Source organism: Carica papaya, chromosome 1 (assembly GCF_054855325.1).
Source record: "Carica papaya isolate Zhongbai chromosome 1, ASM5485532v1, whole genome shotgun sequence".
Lineage (NCBI taxonomy): Eukaryota > Viridiplantae > Streptophyta > Magnoliopsida > Brassicales > Caricaceae > Carica > Carica papaya.
The window spans coordinates 24,517,105-24,535,158 of NC_142309.1; the positions used below are offsets into that span (position 1 = coordinate 24,517,105).

General features: G+C 33.4%; 2 protein-coding genes, 1 non-coding gene and 2 pseudogenes across 5 annotated transcripts; 2 read left to right on the forward strand and 3 right to left on the reverse strand.

Annotated features, from left to right (window-relative positions):
- The first annotated feature begins 998 nt into the window (after positions 1-998).
- LOC110816687 (annexin Gh1-like) lies at positions 999-3,770 on the forward strand (annotated as a pseudogene). Its single transcript, XR_015821220.1, has 4 exons — positions 999-1,276; positions 2,334-2,479; positions 2,724-2,942; positions 3,302-3,770. The product of XR_015821220.1 is annotated as an annexin Gh1-like (transcript).
- A 21-nt stretch (positions 3,771-3,791) lies between these two features.
- LOC148270464 (annexin Gh1 pseudogene) lies at positions 3,792-4,267 on the forward strand (annotated as a pseudogene).
- Positions 4,268-4,704: 437 nt separating this feature from the next.
- On the reverse strand, positions 4,705-10,061 carry LOC110816757 (putative pumilio homolog 7, chloroplastic). 2 transcript variants are annotated; one of them, XM_088221683.1, is made up of 6 exons: positions 9,099-10,061; positions 7,594-8,860; positions 7,324-7,486; positions 6,693-6,856; positions 5,164-5,419; positions 4,705-5,039 (listed from the first exon to the last, which is right to left on the reverse strand). In XM_088221683.1, exons 2-6 carry the CDS (start codon positions 8,820-8,822, stop codon positions 4,941-4,943), a joined length of 1,911 nt encoding a protein of 636 aa, XP_088077809.1. In that variant the 5' UTR covers positions 8,823-8,860; positions 9,099-10,061; the 3' UTR covers positions 4,705-4,940. The 2 variants fall into 2 exon arrangements, with proteins under 2 accessions (XP_088077809.1, XP_021900766.1); XM_022045074.2 differs by having other exon boundaries at positions 7,594-10,061.
- A 259-nt stretch (positions 10,062-10,320) lies between these two features.
- On the reverse strand, positions 10,321-13,618 carry LOC110816771 (uncharacterized). Its single transcript, XM_022045087.2, has 5 exons — positions 13,141-13,618; positions 12,949-13,022; positions 11,812-11,947; positions 11,399-11,680; positions 10,321-10,820 (listed from the first exon to the last, which is right to left on the reverse strand). Exons 1-5 carry the CDS (start codon positions 13,270-13,272, stop codon positions 10,560-10,562), a joined length of 885 nt encoding a protein of 294 aa, XP_021900779.1. The 5' UTR covers positions 13,273-13,618; the 3' UTR covers positions 10,321-10,559.
- Positions 13,619-17,921: 4,303 nt separating this feature from the next.
- Positions 17,922-17,994, reverse strand: TRNAK-CUU (transfer RNA lysine (anticodon CUU)). The gene has a single exon. It is a non-coding gene; the product is annotated as a tRNA-Lys (tRNA).
- Positions 17,995-18,054: the final 60 nt, after the last annotated feature.

Below are 18,054 nucleotides of genomic sequence, written 5' to 3' on the forward strand. Positions count from 1 at the left end.
CCTTAATTTTTATATTAATCAAATTATTAACCACATAATCAGGGTGGCTTTATATGATTTTTGGGAGGCTACCTGAATCATGAAAACTCTAACCTACACATTCATAAAGAGATGTGGAAATTCATACACCCTTTTAATAAAAATTTATACGTTTTTATAATTATGTAATACTTATAAATAATAACACGATCAATCTCTTAATTAAAAAGAAAAAAAAGACAATATGTATAATTTGACTCGAAATTTTATCATCTTAAAAAACTATAAAAGGGCTAACCATTTAATAACTAATAACATATTTTTTATTAGTGTTTTTCTTCTTATAAAAATAAATTTACAGTTGGTGTCAGAGTTTTAAAATTATAAAATTATTAAAAAATTAATCGCATATGTGCACCATCATATAGAGATAAAAATCGTATGTGTTAAGGAGTTATTATCAAATTAAACTCGAATTCTACCTCACCTTTCTGAAAATAAAACTTGAATATGATATGTTTGAATTATTATTAATTTTTTATTATGTTAAATTTATAAATTATCTTAATCAAATTTAATTTAATTATTTTAGTATATTAATAAAAATATATTTATATCATATTAAAAATATATTTGTTGATATACATGATATCATATAATAAATGTACACATATTTATGCTTATTAATATAACATATTATAATTTATAATAATAAATTATATATATATATATTGCAGTTCGGATTGGTTTTGGAAAACCGAGACTCGTCTCAGCCTGCCATCTTTTTCTTGTTAATCCGAATCCAATTTTACTCCAACCAGCATTTTAATGAAAAAAAAAAAAAAATCTTTTTTATCTTATTCTACTTGTTTAGTATTTTAATTAACGTTATTATTATTATTATATTTTTTAAAAAAATAAATCTTTTGTTCGGTGCCGAATCTGGTCTCAGACGGTGGGGCTAGAGTGAACCAAATGAGACTGGTTGGCTCAAATTTGTATAAACGAACCTGAGCCTCGAACATGTTGGCTCGGCCCAAGTCAAACCAAAATGTTTGATGGGCCACCTATTAAATAAATAAGCTCAGGATTCTTTTTCTCGTTTAAAAAAAGGGACTGTCCGCGTCCCCTCGTGTTCCCCCCTAAAAAAGGCCCTTGTCCATAAAACCATTCTACGCATTTATTCAGAAAACAGAAGCCAGAAAGAGAAGCAGATTGCAAATGTCGACGCTGAGAGTACCTGAATCTGTTCCCTCCGTAACCGAAGACTGTGAGCAGCTGAATAAGGCTTTTTCAGGTTTCTCCATTTTCACCTTTTGACTATTTTCATTTACATTACTTATTATATATGTATATATATTTTTTTGTTAGTTTCACTGAAAACTCTATTCAAGAAAGATGATCAATGTCGATCCACATTGATCATCTGGTCACAAAAGTCTATAGTTTTATAGAAATAGAAATAGAAATAGAAATAGAATATAATGTGTACTTGACTCGTTTAACCTACCTCGCATTATATTGCCTGATGATGATTCATCTGCATCGATATCTGAGCACTTATCGTCAATGCTTGAAGACAGACCGATTGCTCTTGGAGTAGTTGATTTTATTTTTTTTTTCTTTCACGAAAATTGAGGTCTTGTGTACTATGCTGACGGCCAATTGGCTTGTGTTCTCGTGATCCGATTGTATGTGTTAAATATTGATTTCATATGGCACTAGGAGGTAGCTGCATTTTCTGGCTGTCTAATCTTAATTTCACTCCGCATCAACTTTCATCTGTTAATTATGGCTTCCGGGGAAAAAAAATATTTTAAATCTTGTGGTTATAGGACTGCCTTTTTCTTTTTGCGAGCTCACAGAATTTCAATTCCAAAATCACAATTAAACTGTAGATGTCTTTGTACTCTTTTAAGGCATATTATACAATATAGTAACATACAAGTTTTAGATTGGTTAATTGATCTGGACTGGAGGAGGATAATAAGTTTCTGCAATACAAAAGAGTCTTTTGTTGCTGAGAGAGTGTTTTTCTGAATTTTATGCAAAGCTGGTATTCCAGTAAGGTTGCAACAGTTCGGCGTAAAAAATTGTGCTTTCCTGCCACTTTTTGTTTTGTCTCGCTCGAGCCTTGTTATAGTTGGTTGTTGTTGTGCCTGAGGAAACCGGACTCGACAACCACAAAATATGTATGCTATTAGGGCTGCAACTCCATTCCTTTGTGTTTCAAGTCAAAACCTTAGAAGTTCTTGGTTTTGTTACTTTATGTTCACATATTTTGATTGGGATGTTACTTGTGCTGAAACTCTCTCATATTTTAGTTGTCAAGCCATTTAATGATAATAGTGCAGGATGGGGAACCAATGAAGGTCCGATCATATCCATATTGGCTCACATAAATCCTAATCAATGCAAACTGATTTGCCAAACATATGCTGAAACTTATGGAGAAGATCTCCTCAAAGCACTAGATAAGGAACTCACTAATGACTTTGAGGTTCATTTCCAAATTCGCTGTATTTTTTAATACTGATAAGCTGGCAGTATGTCCATGAAAAGGAAGAATAGAGCTTATGTCGATTATCACTGCTTTCCTTCATGGTTATTAGGTGGACTAGTTATACGTTAGTACCCTAGTTATATATGTGGCTTATTCAGATTATTGAGATTTAATATTTAAATTTGTGGGGAATAAACAATAATTATTTAGAGGCTGATTACCAAAAATGTATTACCAACAGAGGCTGGTTCTGCTTTGGACTCTTCGACCTGCTGAACGTGATGCCTTTTTGGCTAATGAGGCAAGAAAAAGGTGGACTTAAAGTAATCAGGTTCTGATGGAAATGGCCTGCTCAAGGTCTTCAAATCAGCTACTCCAGGCAGGGCAGGCATATCATGCTCGTTTTAAGAGGTCTCTTGAAGAAGATGTTGCATATCATACAAAAGAGAATTTCCGAAAGGTAGAGCTTCTAGACTTTAGCACTTGAACAGGATATTGCTGAAGGTATGAAGATGGTTATTCAGAATTACGTATTATAAATAAGCAATGGTCATCCATAATCAGTTTCGTCATGATCATGTGTGGTTGTTTCTTCCTATAATAAACTATATGTTTGAGAAGGAGCAATAACCTTAATGTGTTTTTTTTCTCTTTAAGAGCTTGAATTAAAATTATTTTAACCTATAGACCTTCAGCTTGGATCCTTTCTTTTCGCTACAAGTTCAATGTCCCAATTTGCTTATTTGTTGTGGGTTGAGGAGACCACAAAAGCTGATTCCTATCATATGCTGCCTCTTCTCATGTATCTGTGCCTTACAGCTTTTGGTACCTCTTGTGAGCTCATATCGCTATGAAGGAGATGAAGTGAACATGACTCTGGCATAATCAGAGGCAAAGAAAATCCACCAGAAGATTTCAGAGAAGGCTTATGATTCTGACGACTTAGTTAGGATTTTAGCTACAAGGAGCAAAGTGCAGATCATTGCAACCTTAAACCGCTACAAGAAAGAATTTGGTAATGATGTCAACAAGGTCTACAACTGGGGTTAGTGATTACTGTTTTCTGATTCTTCAAGAATGATTTTTGTTTTCTGTCAGCATTTCTTCAAAGGCGGCTTTCTTTCTTGATCATCGTGGACTTGGGTAAACAGAAAATTTACTCATATGTTCTGGGTGGAGAACCTGCAGTGTATCCAGCTCCTTCGGAGGCTTACTGGTGCAGAACAAAGAGAGCTTGAACAAAATGTTTATTTTTCTTTGTTGATTTTTGCATCACTTGTCTTGAATTATGACTTTAGTTGACTTGGAGGACCTTAAGACTGATCCCAATGAAGAGTTCCTTGCCTTGTTGATGGCAACAGTAAAGTGCCTGACTCGTCCTGAGAAGTACTTTGAGAAGGTTCTTCGTCTGGCAATTAACAGGCAAGGAACTGATGAAGGAGCTCTTACGAGAGTTGTGGCCACAAGAGCTGAGGTCGACATGAAACTTATAACCGAGGAGTACCAGCAAAGAAGCAGTGTTCCTCTTGATCGTGCTATCACCAAAGACACCCATGGAGACTATGAAAAGATGCTTCTTGAACTGATAGTACATGATGATGCCTGAGTTGTTGGACTTACCTCATTTCTATAAATAATGTCCAAGCTACCTTGTCCGATGGTTTTCATCTTGCAAAAAAATTTAGCCTCTATGGTAGCCTTTTGTTTTGAGATTCTATGCTTTGTATGTCTCGGGGAACTTGGCTCTGAGTTATTAGTGACAAATAAGCACCTTTCGGTTTTTTAGATTTACCCAATTTGCGTTTCCTGCTGCCATTTTAGTATCATACCTCATCTATAGGTTGCACTTCGCAACTTTTAGTACTATTTTTTTGTCTGTTTGTAAATCCACAATTTTAATATTCTGTTATCACTATTGCTGTTCTTGTAAAAGTGCAATGATGGTCCTACTTTGTTAGGCAATGAGGTAAGTAAACAAATTAGAAGATCTTTTACTCCTTTTTTATGAAATATCACTTTTATTTCAGATAATTATATCAATTAATTCAGTTAAAATCTACCTGCTTTTTTTTTTTTACTTGGATCTAATCCTACTGTTTTTTTTTTTTTTTAATTTGGGAAGTCAACAACAGAATGAGAACTCACTCTGTCTTGTCCATAATCCAAGAGAAAAAGAGAGAAATTTATACCATGCTTTAAAATGACCAAAGCAAAAACCTGACAGTTACAATCAGTGTGAAATTCATATATCAATACATCAATAAAAAGACAACAAGACAACAAAATAATATAGGCCAATTTTACTTGAACCAAAACTCAACTCGCTTCTATGCTTTCCTCACCAATCAAATTCCTAGTAATTTCTATATCTGGCCTGCGATTATATAAGACTGATAAGTGAACAAACCTAGAACCTGACTTACCTAAGGAAGAACAACGACATCCTCATAAACATACATTACTTCTTCAAGAGGGAGAAAATCCTCCTGCAATATGGACTGCTGCGTAACATCGTGAGATCAGACTGCTTCAACCATCTTGAACCATGAAGATACCCCTGCTCAACACACAAACAATTATCATAGTACAAAAGAACTGGGGAAACAGTGATAGATTTTCTCCTCTAGACAAATTTGGAAAACAAAACCATTAAAGCGTGATAGGTTTTCTACTCTGCAAACCTTAGTAACAGCTAGAGCAGATTGAATGACATAGTTGGCAAATGGATCTTGCAACAAATCCTCAAAACGAGGCACTAAGAGCAATTCACGGATAATCTGTGCCCGACTTTCATCAACATGCGTGAGACATTTTTCAACCACATGGCTGCTAAATTTCTGCATGGAGAGGTGCACATAGTTGCCCTTAAACCGAGAGAGCAAGTTGGCGGCTGCACCAGGAATCTTTAGCTCTATGACATACTGAATAACATAATTTCTGCGTCAAAAAAAGAACAAGATATCAGATTGTTAGATGAACCTGAAGCAGATAATACGATATCTATAATGACTAATAAGGACACCAATGTAAAGGACCAAATCATTAGGCAGGAAGTGGAGAGAGTTTTTTATGCTGACAAGTTAAAAAAATAGTTGAGAACTAGGAGCAATAAAGCCAAACGGAAAATGGACTTAAAGCATAAGTGTAAGTTGTGATGATCAAATCGACATAACTCAACCTAGAGTTGTACTAAAGTTCCAACTTTTCTCCAAGAAAACATGACCAATAGCCATACTTGAGAGGGTAGTACAGGAAACACAATTTTATTGAGAAGACGGAGCATGAACATGGAACTTAAAGAATGAACAACTGAGGATGTCAATACATGCTTTTAGAAAATCCACAAGAAAAATAGATTTCGACCCAACTAACATGCTGCATTATATGCAAGAACCCATAACATATATCATTCACAGCAGCAAATATTATGATTACTACAGAAAGAGAAGAAATGTCAAAAGATATTGAACTAATAGTAGCAATGAACCATTCTGTAAATCTAGTTATTGTATCAAATGAATTCACCATTGTGGTAAAATTAAACAGTTTTGTTATTGAGTTGTCAATCAAGGATTCAGATCACTGTTACCAATAAATTTTAACATTAAAAGAATTGTAGAAATTCAAGAAGCAGCTACTTATTACAAGCCTATAGAATGTTATGCTGAATAGGAAGATTTTAAAGTGGATCCGATGCAAAACAAACAAAAGAAAATAAATGAATAGGAAGGTTTAATTTCTTTTTTCTAGTTCCGGAAAGTTTTATAATAAAGAAAAAATTGAAGATTTATTTTTATTTTTCAGAGTATTCTCATAATTCTTTCTACTTTACTTATTTCTTACTTTCTATATTTCTTATTTCAATTGTATTTTGTTGCTTATAAATAAGGTACGCAATTTAATTCTATATAAACTATTCATGATTGTTGTTCAAATATTGAAATATTATTTTAATTATAGAAATCCAAGATTTCCAAAATTTAGTTCTTCTTCAAGCTTTCTTGTCCTACATCAGGAAATGCTTATAGAAGATGGTATGGATCAACCATACCATTCAGCAAACTACCAACAAGAAAACTCAAGTACAATCGCTTGGAATCTCACATTTGTAGCATTTGCACAGTCAATACAGGATCAAAAAAGAAACAAATAATTTGAGGGTGCAGGCAGAAGAGGAAACCATACTGAACAAAACACTTTTGATGATTACCCGTAAGGATCTTGTGCAAGAAGAAGGGCATTTCTGGAAATTTCTGTGATTAGCTCATCTCGCTGATGCAAAGTGGAATGAGCTATGCACCGTTGCAGTACACAACATCCATGTCGATGGGTTGCTATATTAACACATGACTTTGTGGCAGCATTGAAAATAAACTGTAACAGGTGACAGAATAAGCTAACCAAGAGTCTCTATCTGTTCTTTTTTTAAGCAATTATATATAGATGTATGTACTAACGAAATTTTGACTCGGCAAATAACATGAAAGTTCTTAGAAATTTCAGACACTTGCTAAAAGAGCATTATTCATCCAATGATGATAGGTTCAGGTTAGCATGTCTTCATTATTTCTCTAGTGAAAGGGGAGAACTCGATTATCCAGCCATTCTTAAGGTACGTTAAGAGAAGTATTGTTGGTTATTAGTTTTGATTTTAGAATGGCATTTTAACCCTCCAAAATCAGAAGTTAGCTGACAAACTAAATAGAACATCCCCTTATTGATTAAGTAGCACGATTATGTGAGTAAAAGACTCTGCTATAACAAATACCAAATCAACAAAATCTGATATAACGACACAATCCGGGATCGTCTAGATTATAGAAAGCAAAAATGGAAAATACCTCATTATCTTCCATGCTAAGAAATTGCAGACAACGCTGTATCACATGATTTCCATTCAGATCCTTGACGAGATCCAGAAAACCAGGTTCAAGAGCGGATTTAACTAATGAAATTTGCTCCCTGGTTCTGATGGTTTTAATCAATTTCTGTACCACGCGAGTGCTAGCAACCCAAAAACAAATCTCATTTAGAAATAACAAATGCTTGCAAATGATATCATACTTCACCAATTCTAGAAAAATTATTAAGCCACATGTAGAGAAAGGTACCCATATGTGTTCAAAGAAACTCTGACAAGGCATCCTGGTTCTTTGGTCACCATGAGCAGAATCTGCATTTTTTGTTCTTCACTGCACACATCCAACAACTTCTGCACAAGATAATTGCCAAATGGATCGACCATAAGTTCTGCAATGTGATCAATAATCTCACTATATATTATCACCACATTTGAAAAACTTCCTTCCTCAACGATCCTCTGTAGTAAACGGCAGCCATTCTGGTGTTTCGCCATGAAATACACAGAACCTTGGACTTTGGTCATGGAAGGTTGAGCTGGTAGGAACTGAATATTCCCATAAGTAATCGAGTTCCACCCAGTTTCGGATACTCCGTGATTGATAAGATTATGTAACTTAGAGCTTTCCTCCTGTGTATTACACATTACAGTCCTGCTGGGGAAATTTTTCTTCTGACTCTTTGAAGGATCATGAACTCCACTGACTGCATATTTCAAGTCTTTTCCTTGTATGATTAAACTATCCTCATAACTAAAACCATCTATATCCCCTGAACTTCTTAGAGATGCAAGAGATGTAGGAAACCTATTCTTTGGTTTCACAAAAGTGCTCTCATTCAACGATGAATTCATCAACAACGCCAGATCGGGGTGCATTGAGTCAGGAAAAGTCAAACGACCAGTGACCCCTCCGTCTCCAATATTGTGGACAAAGGTATCAGCAGACCAGGGCTTGTAAACACTAGGCCAAAGACCATTTGGGTCTACGCCATTGCACAGATTATTTTTATCAGCATAACAGGACACATTCCCATTGACACCCGAAGAACCATCAGTAAACCCAGGCCAAAGACCATTTGTATCTACGCCAAATCGCCTGGTTTGGTCAGTACCATGCTCTTCATCTCTAATATGCAGTCTATCTAGATATCCGCATAAACTGAGATGACGTACCAACTTTTCAGTATTGATGTTCTTCCGACAACGAGAATCAGGTGACTTGGAGCTGTACCATCGTCCATTAAGATAATGGTTAATTGGCGGTTGATATCTTGTCTCCTCAAATGGACATGAAAATGGTGATCCGTCAGCAGATATGCAGAAGCCATTAGAGAAAGAACTTGCAGAACAGCACTGTGACCGCGGAGATTTTCCGCCCGAAGAAGAGTCACCAATCACCAACTCATTATGACGAAGATTGAGACATGGGATTTGAGGGATATCAGGGGACAGAGTCTCCAGCTCTCCATACCTTCTCATGTTCTCTATAATCTTCTATTTCTTCTCTTTCTCAGCTACTTTAAACATATCCGACGCGAAAAGACAAATATATATTATATATAGCAAAACAAGAATTTCAGTAAATACTTCAAAAGGATATTCAAAAACCTACAACGCACGTCAGATTTCTACAAGGAAGCCAAAAGCATTTAAAATTTACGAGCATCGAACGACTGCATGCACTTTATCATGGTTTCATATGGCATAGGAAATGAGAAATATAACACCGAGAACAAACAAATTTTATACACGTACTATATCGAGTGATATTACGCTGGCTGCCTTTCGCGAGATGAATTGAAGATGGAGAACGAGAGAGAGAGAGAGAGAGAGAGCGATGATTTTGTCTTTGACGGTTACATAATAAAAAAATTGGGCGTACGGTATGTTGTCGTTGAAGCTCACACCATTACAATGAAGTTGTGGCGGCACGGCGCAGTCTCGCACAGGAAAGGCAGAGAGTGACAGACTCTCTGGCTGCTGTACTCTCTGTCCGACAGTCGGCCATTGCCAAGTTTTTTATATTTTTATATATAATATATAATATTTTATATTCTCTGAAACAGAATGCTAACCTCCAGAGGAGAGAAAAACTGCTTGATTTTCTGATTTAGAGTTGATCGGTCTTCAATTTGACTTGTTTGACATGTAACTCCTATTAAGAATTTTTTTAATCCACCGGATCCATTTGGGATCGAGAATTCGAGATGAAGCTCCCAAAAATAGGAGAAACCAGATTAATAGCCGTAGGTTATGGTAAATTTAAGCTCATAATGTTGATCCTTTGTTTCTTTTTCACGAATTCAATGTCAGTATTTAAGGACTCGCATTCATGATTAATGCAGTTACCCCCAACTCACAGGAATACTTCCTAATATTTTTGTAACGAAAGATATGATATTTCTTACTTGGAGACTTAATGCAGTGGCCATGTGCCTGTGCAATAAGCGCGTTATAAGTAGAGCCGAGCCAACTGCTAAGCCACCTGATAGAATTGAAGTTTTTCCTCAAAGTGGGCAGAATGGGACCATGAATGCTTGACGCGCAAGATACAGTCTCTAGCTGTCCACTGCTTTCTGGTTAGTTTCAAGTGCGTTTTCCACTTAACGAAATAGCCAGAATTTTGCAGGTGCCTACCTGTTGGATCATTTTATGGACTATGATGGCAGACTCCTCAATATTGGATTAGCTTGTTTTGTAATGGTGGAACAAAGCAACACCGACCCCCAATCCAATAAACCCACTACATGTACAAGCGAATTCATACAAATAAAAAATGTGTTGAATCACCATTTCGGATTGAAATTTTTAACAACCGATTTAAATAAAATATAATATATATATATATATATATCTTCCTGACATTTCAAAATATCAACTGATCAAAATGCTCCATAATTAGGGTATGCTTGGTTAGTTTCTTTTACTGGCTTAGATGAGACGTGCAAGTAATAACAGAAAATAAATGCAATCCTCATCAACAATAATAATTAACACTTGTTGTCTAAAGACTCACTGAACATCATAAAATTATGGATATACAAACACAAATTAGCAAAAAAGTTCCAAGCTTTTGATTGATATGTTAAAAACCTAGAACATAATTCCCAAAAACCCACAATGCAAGGTCAAATAACATATAATCGCACCTCCACTAGGAATATAACACAAAACCAGACACCAGGTAACAAAATAAACAGAGTTAGATCTAAGTTGTTAAACCAGTGCAATGCTGCTCTCCCCGCCTGGGGGCTTGCGCACACCACCTAGGTAGTCTCGGGACTCAACCTTCCCATCAGCAAATATGTCACTTCCACTCATCTCCTGGAGCTTTGCCCTGCTTAGTGGCTTCTCAGCAGATGTTGCTGGAACATCGCCCTTGAATATATTATTTCCCGAAAGCTCAGCAAATTTCTGATTATAAATTTTCTTAGCTGTCTTCATCCCAGGTTCATTGGTGCTTTGTCCTCCTGTAGCCTATAAAATTCAATCCAACACAAAATATCTAGTTAGAATTTTAAAAAAAAAATCATTGAACATTCATTGACAATGGAGCATATAGATAAAAGATACACATTCATTGTGGTGAATGTAAGGTACAGTGGTTGGTCAATGGCTGGCTACACATCAAACCACAAAAAGTAAAATCAAAACATGAAAAGAGTATTCGAAATGTCAACACTAGCTATGCTGGCCCTGCAATTCGACTACCCAACCATCAAAACCAACTTATCCATTAACATTCAATCTAAGTATGGCAGATTAATGGCTACAATTGAACCACAGAAGTAAAATCAAATTATGGAAAGAGTATCCAAAATGTCAAAACAATTCGATTTCGCTACTATCAAAACCAACTTATCCATTGACAGTAGGTAAGACTCAGTACCCCAGCACAACCAGATCTGTTTCCTAACTATCCATAAAAAAAAAAAAAAAAAATTATTGCAAACAAAAGAGGTTCATAAACTTCCTTGCAAGCCAGCATGTTTTTTTCTACATACAGCAAACACACAATTAACCTTGCCTCACAGGAGTTTGAAAGATGTGCTTACCTCGCTTGTGGCAGGTTCTCCCATGTCAAAATTGTCTCTTAAGGCCAATGCTCGAACAGCTGGCCGTGGTACTATTTCGGGTGGAGGAGCAAAGATGTCATGTCCGCTGAGCTCCTTGCATTTCGCATCAGAAAGCTGCTTCTTCAACTTTGCCTCTGCCTCACTCTCCAAGGTCCCACTAAGTTCACGCTGCTTTGCCACCTCAGGCAATGAGGTAGGCTTTTTCAAAGAAACACTCTCTTCCTCCCCAAATGAGATATGACTGATTCCAGCAAGCGCTTGCTGCATGCCAAACATAAGGATAGATAAAACTTAGTCACCAGATTAGGAATCATTTGACACCAAGCATTGAAATGGCATATAAGAATATGTGCAAACGATGAGATTCAAATCCCCAAAGCTCCAACAGATACCTGGTATATACGAACTCCTGTCCTGCTATTTGGAGTAGGATTGGCACTACCAGACTCCAAAGCATCCTCTTCTTCGTTTGCTGAAAAAATGCCACTACCAGTCATCTCCTTTATTTTATATCCTGAACAAGGTTTCCTGGAAATCGCAGAGTTAACCATCCCAAGAGCTTTAGGGGTAAAAAGTGCACAAATAAGTGGTAGTCATCAAGAAATGCAAAATGATCCAACAAGGGGATCAAAATTTGCGAGTCCAGACTAAATTTGAAACTTTGTTAATATGTTCTATTGCCACTCATCTTCTTCATTTTTCCTTTTAAAGAGAATAGGAGATTAAAAAAAAAAGAAATAATTGCTCCACCATGTTGCAATAGAGACTGAGAAAATGGCCATATTACCTTCGGCTATTAGATTGGCTAAATTCTACCAGACGGATCTATTTAAAACGGGAGGAGGCTGCATTCAAACGTTCGCTTTTCAATATCAATAGAAAAATTCTTGGTCACTTGGTTCCTATAAAATTACCATAAGTAACAATTCCAAATGCTATAACCAAGTTACAGGAACTTAGACTCAGCGACTTGACTTGGTCACTTGGTTCCTATAAAATTACCGTAAAGTAACAATTCCAAATGCTATTACCAAGTTACAGGAACTTAGACTCAGCGACTTGACTTGGCTCCAAGTCAACTGAGACAAGAAACCATTTTCAGAACTGTAAATCGCAGGTCATGATTCTTTTCCATATAAAATGTGATCACAAGCACACAGGACAGATCGATTAAGCAGAACAATTAAAAAGAGCGTTCAAATTTTTGAAGTTTCGAGACAAGAAACTATTTTCAGAACTGTAAATGGCATGCGAGGGAGAGAGCGTGCAACGGCATAAAAAGAAATGTATTTATCAGAGGACGGAAAAAATCGTAAATATCGCACAAAATGCACGACGACAAAAAAGAAGAAAAAAAACAGCCAGCTCCACGTAGGAGAGCATTTATTACTATTTTTAATATTTTCCGACTGAAGAAAAAAGAAAGCCGACGCACTCTTACGACTCAAACCACAAACCAAGAAAAATCTAAAATCCTTAGAGAAAATTAATCAAAATTTTCGGAAAGCACCAAATGAAGCAGATCTCACCTTTTGTTTAAGCTCTCAGTCTCCTCATCTGTCACTTGACCTCCGAACACCACCTTTCGGATGCCATCAGACGGCTAAAGTAATTTTCCGTAAAACAAAAATTAAGCCATTAGAGATCAATAAAAGGATAATTGAATCACTGTAAAACAAAATGAAACAGAAAGAGTGAAGAAAACAAATAAAAAGTTGTACCTGATGAGAACGAACGGCGGAGCGAGAAGCAGCGGAACCCAGGGCAGGGGAATCTGCAGGCGGATTCTCGGACCACGTAAGCAGATCTGCGGTCGATGCGTGTGGTTTCCTGACGGGAGTGCTTCTATCCATTTTCTTCCCTTATTAAATTCTGCTAAATTACTCTTCCCGTTCAGTCTACTCTCTCAAAGTCTCTCGCCGAGAATCAAATGTTCAAGTGCTGTAGAGGGAGAAAGGTTCCTCTCTTCTTACTCTTCCTCCTGCGAACAGATGCAAAAGCACTGTTTTCTGTGTAACAGCTTTGGCCCTTTGTTGGATGGATGGATCTGGAGAAAATGACGATGGTGTCCTCGCTCGACCTCTGGAAGCTTCTGTTGCTTAGCTTGTGTTTTTGATAATGGATGCTTTGCTTTTGGGAGGAGACTTTTTAAAGGGATTATGAGTAGTAGCTACTCTTACTCTTCTTCTGTTTTAAAACGAAGGAAAATAAATATGTGGAGAAGAAATATATATATATATATATATATATATATATATATATATATAAGCGTCGGCTTTCTCTCTACACACCCAATTTTTGAATCTTGTACTGCACATGAGATGAGAGCTCTCTCTCTGTTCTTTTTTTTCTTTTCTTTTTTTTTTTCTAATTTTTAATTTTCCTTCTCTCCCTCTTTTTAATGCGGAGCATGTGCATTTGAATCAACTGCCAACTGCCGGTCACAGTCGTCATCCTATCTACTCTAGCCGGTTTCTCTAAACTAATGAAAATTGTTAGTGGAGTAATAATTTACCGTTGTCTAAACTTTAATTTTGTTTGTGCTAAAAAATAGGTCTCAATTGAAATCCAATTAAAGGCCGTCAATAAATTGGGTGTCTAATTTCAAAATAAGTAAAAAAAAAAAAAAAAGCGAATTGCAAAAAGGGGGGAAGTAGATTACTCTGGCGAAACTCTCGTTGGTTTGGCGTCATGGTTGAATTGGCAATCGGTAGTTTCTACATTTGTCGCAAGTCACAAGCTGTGTAAGCTCGCTCTCGTGAGGTTCACAGTAAGTCAAAAGTTATTTTCTACTCCTTTAAAAAGAAAATCCATTAACCATGAGAACAATCAAAGAATTATAGAATGTGATTATTTTACCACTTGAAACGACATCATTTTTGTGGACCAGAGATGAAAAAAGTTCACACGTGCGATTAAGTGAATGAGACGACTCCATTCCCGTAGCTGAACACACAATTTTTAGTCACGGTAAATTTATTATATATATGTATGTACACGTCAACTTCAAATTTCGAGAAAAACAAAAATAATAATTGGAGCGGAGAAAAGAGTGGTAACGAAGAGGGGCATTTTTGTCATTGAATTATGGTATTTAGCTAGCCGTTATAACTTGTGCGGTTTATATAATACGGCGTTTGACGTAACCAGCTATCCGTTACAGGAAAAAAAAAAAAAAAGATGTCCGTTAGTTTTCCATCAAAAAAAGGTATGGTTGGTTTTTGGTGAAGATTAATCTTTCAAAAAACGAATCATCGAGTCATTTGCGCCGAGCACACGAAACGGGATTTTAAAATTTTAAATTTCATATGCTAATTTACTAAAAACTCCCCTTCAAAACTACAAAACTACCAAAAACCATTTCTACCTGTTTGAAATTTCCCCCCCTAATTTTCAAACTTATTATAATGGAAATGGTTTTTCTCGGATAATTAAGTCATTACAGTTTTTAAGACATAAAATTTTAGAGAACACAGAAGATACAAATGTTTTTGTTTCTAATAAAAAGTTCAGGGACCTAGATAATGCTACTATTTTCCAATGACATTCTCATTATAAAATTGTAGTATATTTGGAATAGTATGAGATGTTATGGCATTATATATATATATATATTTTATATTGAAATTTAGCAACATGGTAGTAGATTATTGTTTTGATTGATTGTTATATTTTATGGACCAAATTTAAAATTTGTGATACTAAATGATCGAAATGAAATAACGATGGCATTTGTGTTATTAACTTCATTTGATGTAGTTTTGCTATCTAAATATTTCAATTTTATTAATATCAATTTAACATTTTAAAAAATCAAATAGAATTTTCTTTCGTTTTAAAAAAGAAAATAAGAATAAAGGCACCAAAATGGTAAATATTTACTATACTATAGTTAGAGTTTATTTATGTATTTCTAAATACTAATTTGTTTTGATAAGAAAAAAAAACAGTTATTTTTGTTAATTATATATATATATATATTCTTTATTTCATTATTTAAAAAACTTTATTTTTTATGTTTATTATGATATTTATATTTTAAAATAGATAAATATAAAAAATACTTACTAATTTGACTTTTAACTCGAATATTATATCAAACTATTTACTCAAATATATATCTGTAAGAGAATAACATAATAGAAAAATAAAATTAACTCACTAATTATAATATAGACTTAAAATAATTTAATATTTTTAATGAAAATTCACATACTTACTTTTTTAACATGAGATATATACACATTAATAATAACATCATATTTTTATATAATTTTATAATGATAACACATTAAACATACATAAATCATAGCTTGAATCTACAATTTCATGTAAAGTGATGAAATTACTAATTATCCAGCAAATAAATAATTGCTTAAAATAATTTAATATTTAATGATAATTATTGATAATGATGATTTGAGAATCAAATATATTAAAATATAATTTGTTTAATAATAATAAATGTCTTAAAAAATTAATAGTGAATCATATTAAAAAAGTACTTATAGCATTTTTTTCTATAAATAATTCAAAATACTTTTGTTCAAAGTTAGAGATATATAAATGTATTGAGATTTTAATTGTGAGTCAACTAATTGCATTTAAAAAAAATTACTTATTTTGAAAAATACTTGTAACTAGTCACACAGAGAAATGTATAAAATATACAAAATCAATTATAATACTAAAATGTATTATAATTTGCAGCCTAATGCAAACTCGGAATCATCAATGAAAATGCATGGATCTCATCATTACGAAATTTTTAAAAATGAATTTGCATTTATAAAAACTTTAAAATAATTAGAAGTAACGAAAAGTAAATTAGTGTATAAAATAATTATGTAGGGCCCACAATAAATAATAAATTGAATAAATTGAAAATAATGACAGTCCATATAAAATAATTGAAATGATATAATATTTTTGTTGTAAATTTAACATAACGTAAATATTGTTTTTTATCCCATTTAAATAACAATAATTAAATATTAATTTATATTTAATTTTTTATTTTCAAATATAAGCTTACAATAATTTTTTTAGTACCGATATAATTATTATTTTGATTAAGTTAAATTTTTTAATTATTGTAATTTTATTAATATACTAATAAATTGTGTATTTAATTATGCTGAATCAAATATTACGAATCATTTATTGTCAACTTATAATACACATATAATACTAATAAATTAAGTATTTAAGTATATTGAATTATATATATATATAAAGTGATTAAGTAAATTCATAACACATTTATAAAGAGATATTAAATATTGGATCAAGTTAAATCAAATATTATTAATTAATTATTGTTAACTCATAATATATCAAATAATATTAATAAATTAAAATTTAACAATGATAAATAAAATATTATCAATTTATAATATATTTATAAAAAAATGAATTTTATATTTTTAATAACATTTAATTTTATAATATTTAAATAAAACGTAATATATTTTAACTATATTATAAAAAAATTAGTAAATTAAGTTAGACATAGAAAGAAATAAAGAAATGGAGAATCTTTTTCTTGAAGAAGCCATAACGTCATGTTTCCTAGGTTTTATGATTTATATATATATTATCTTCCATCCATTTAATAATATAATATAATATAATATAATATATTGTTAGTGTGGCGGTTGAATCCCATTCCCTAAATTCCTTAAAAGAAACAAGGATCTTTATAATGGACACAACAAGTCGTGCATTAACGAAACATCATTATTATGTACATAAATAAACTTAATAAAAAATTAATGCACTTCATGTGACAAAAAATTCCACTAGGCCTGTGTTTTGCTTATTAATTGTGAAAATTTTGTTAGAGAAAAAAAGATAGAGAAGAAGTTATCTTATGGTAATTACTGAGAAATGATCAGAGCTATTCACCTACTTGAATCTTTTAACCATGAGTAGTCTTAAAATATATTTTTTATTCAATCATATTTAAATTTTTTAAAACTTATTAAAAAAAAAAATTAACCGCATTTTTTATAATTATTTATTTCAAACGTCATATTTTAATGATATTTTTTAAAATAAAAAACCCCCCATCCATTTAGTTTGATTTAATTTAATTATTTGCTTTTTTCTAAAAAATTATTTAATTTATTATAATATTGTCAACCATTACCGGAGTTCTTAAGGGGAAAAAAAAAAGTGAAACATATAGATGTGTCGGCAGGGAGGAAAGTTGGGTTTCAGTTTTAATAATCCAAAACGGAGCAATCAGCCGACGGAACCACTTGTCATGTTCAATAGATTCAATAGCCCGTGTCAAATGATTAATTCAAGATTTGAGCTAAAAAAAAAATCAAGAGATCTTAAATTCTAAAAGTTCCAAATAAAATAAAATATTTTATTACTAATTTTTTCTTCAAATATATTAAACTTTTTAAATCAAAACAGACTATTCTCAATCACGGTGATTATATCCCGATTCCTCCTATTCAAGCACATTCGGAAAGAAGTAAAAGGATTTACACGCCCACCGTGGGGCTCGAACCCACGACCACAAGGTTAAGAGCCTTGCGCTCTACCGGCTGAGCTAGACGGGCTCCTTGTCTATTCCGCTATACAAAATACTACTCAATTTTATTTTCTCGAAAATTAAAACG

Bases quoted from the DNA above. Each gene is read 5' to 3' on its own strand.
- LOC110816757 (XM_088221683.1), bottom strand. From the start codon at position 8,822: ATGAGAAGGTATGGAGAGCTGGAGACTCTGTCCCCTGATATCCCTCAA. The intron at 5,420-6,692 runs GTAATCATCAAA...TTTTTGACGCAG, and splicing joins CTTGCACAAGATCCTTACGG to AAATTATGTTATTCAGTATG. The intron at 5,040-5,163 runs GTTTGCAGAGTA...TGTGTTGAGCAG, and splicing joins CTGCTCTAGCTGTTACTAAG to GGGTATCTTCATGGTTCAAG.
- LOC110816771 (XM_022045087.2), bottom strand. From the start codon at position 13,272: ATGGATAGAAGCACTCCCGTCAGGAAACCACACGCATCGACCGCAGAT. The intron at 11,948-12,948 runs GTGAGATCTGCT...TGCGATTTCCAG, and splicing joins ACTGAGAGCTTAAACAAAAG to GAAACCTTGTTCAGGATATA. The intron at 10,821-11,398 runs GTAAGCACATCT...TGAATTTTATAG, and splicing joins GAGAACCTGCCACAAGCGAG to GCTACAGGAGGACAAAGCAC.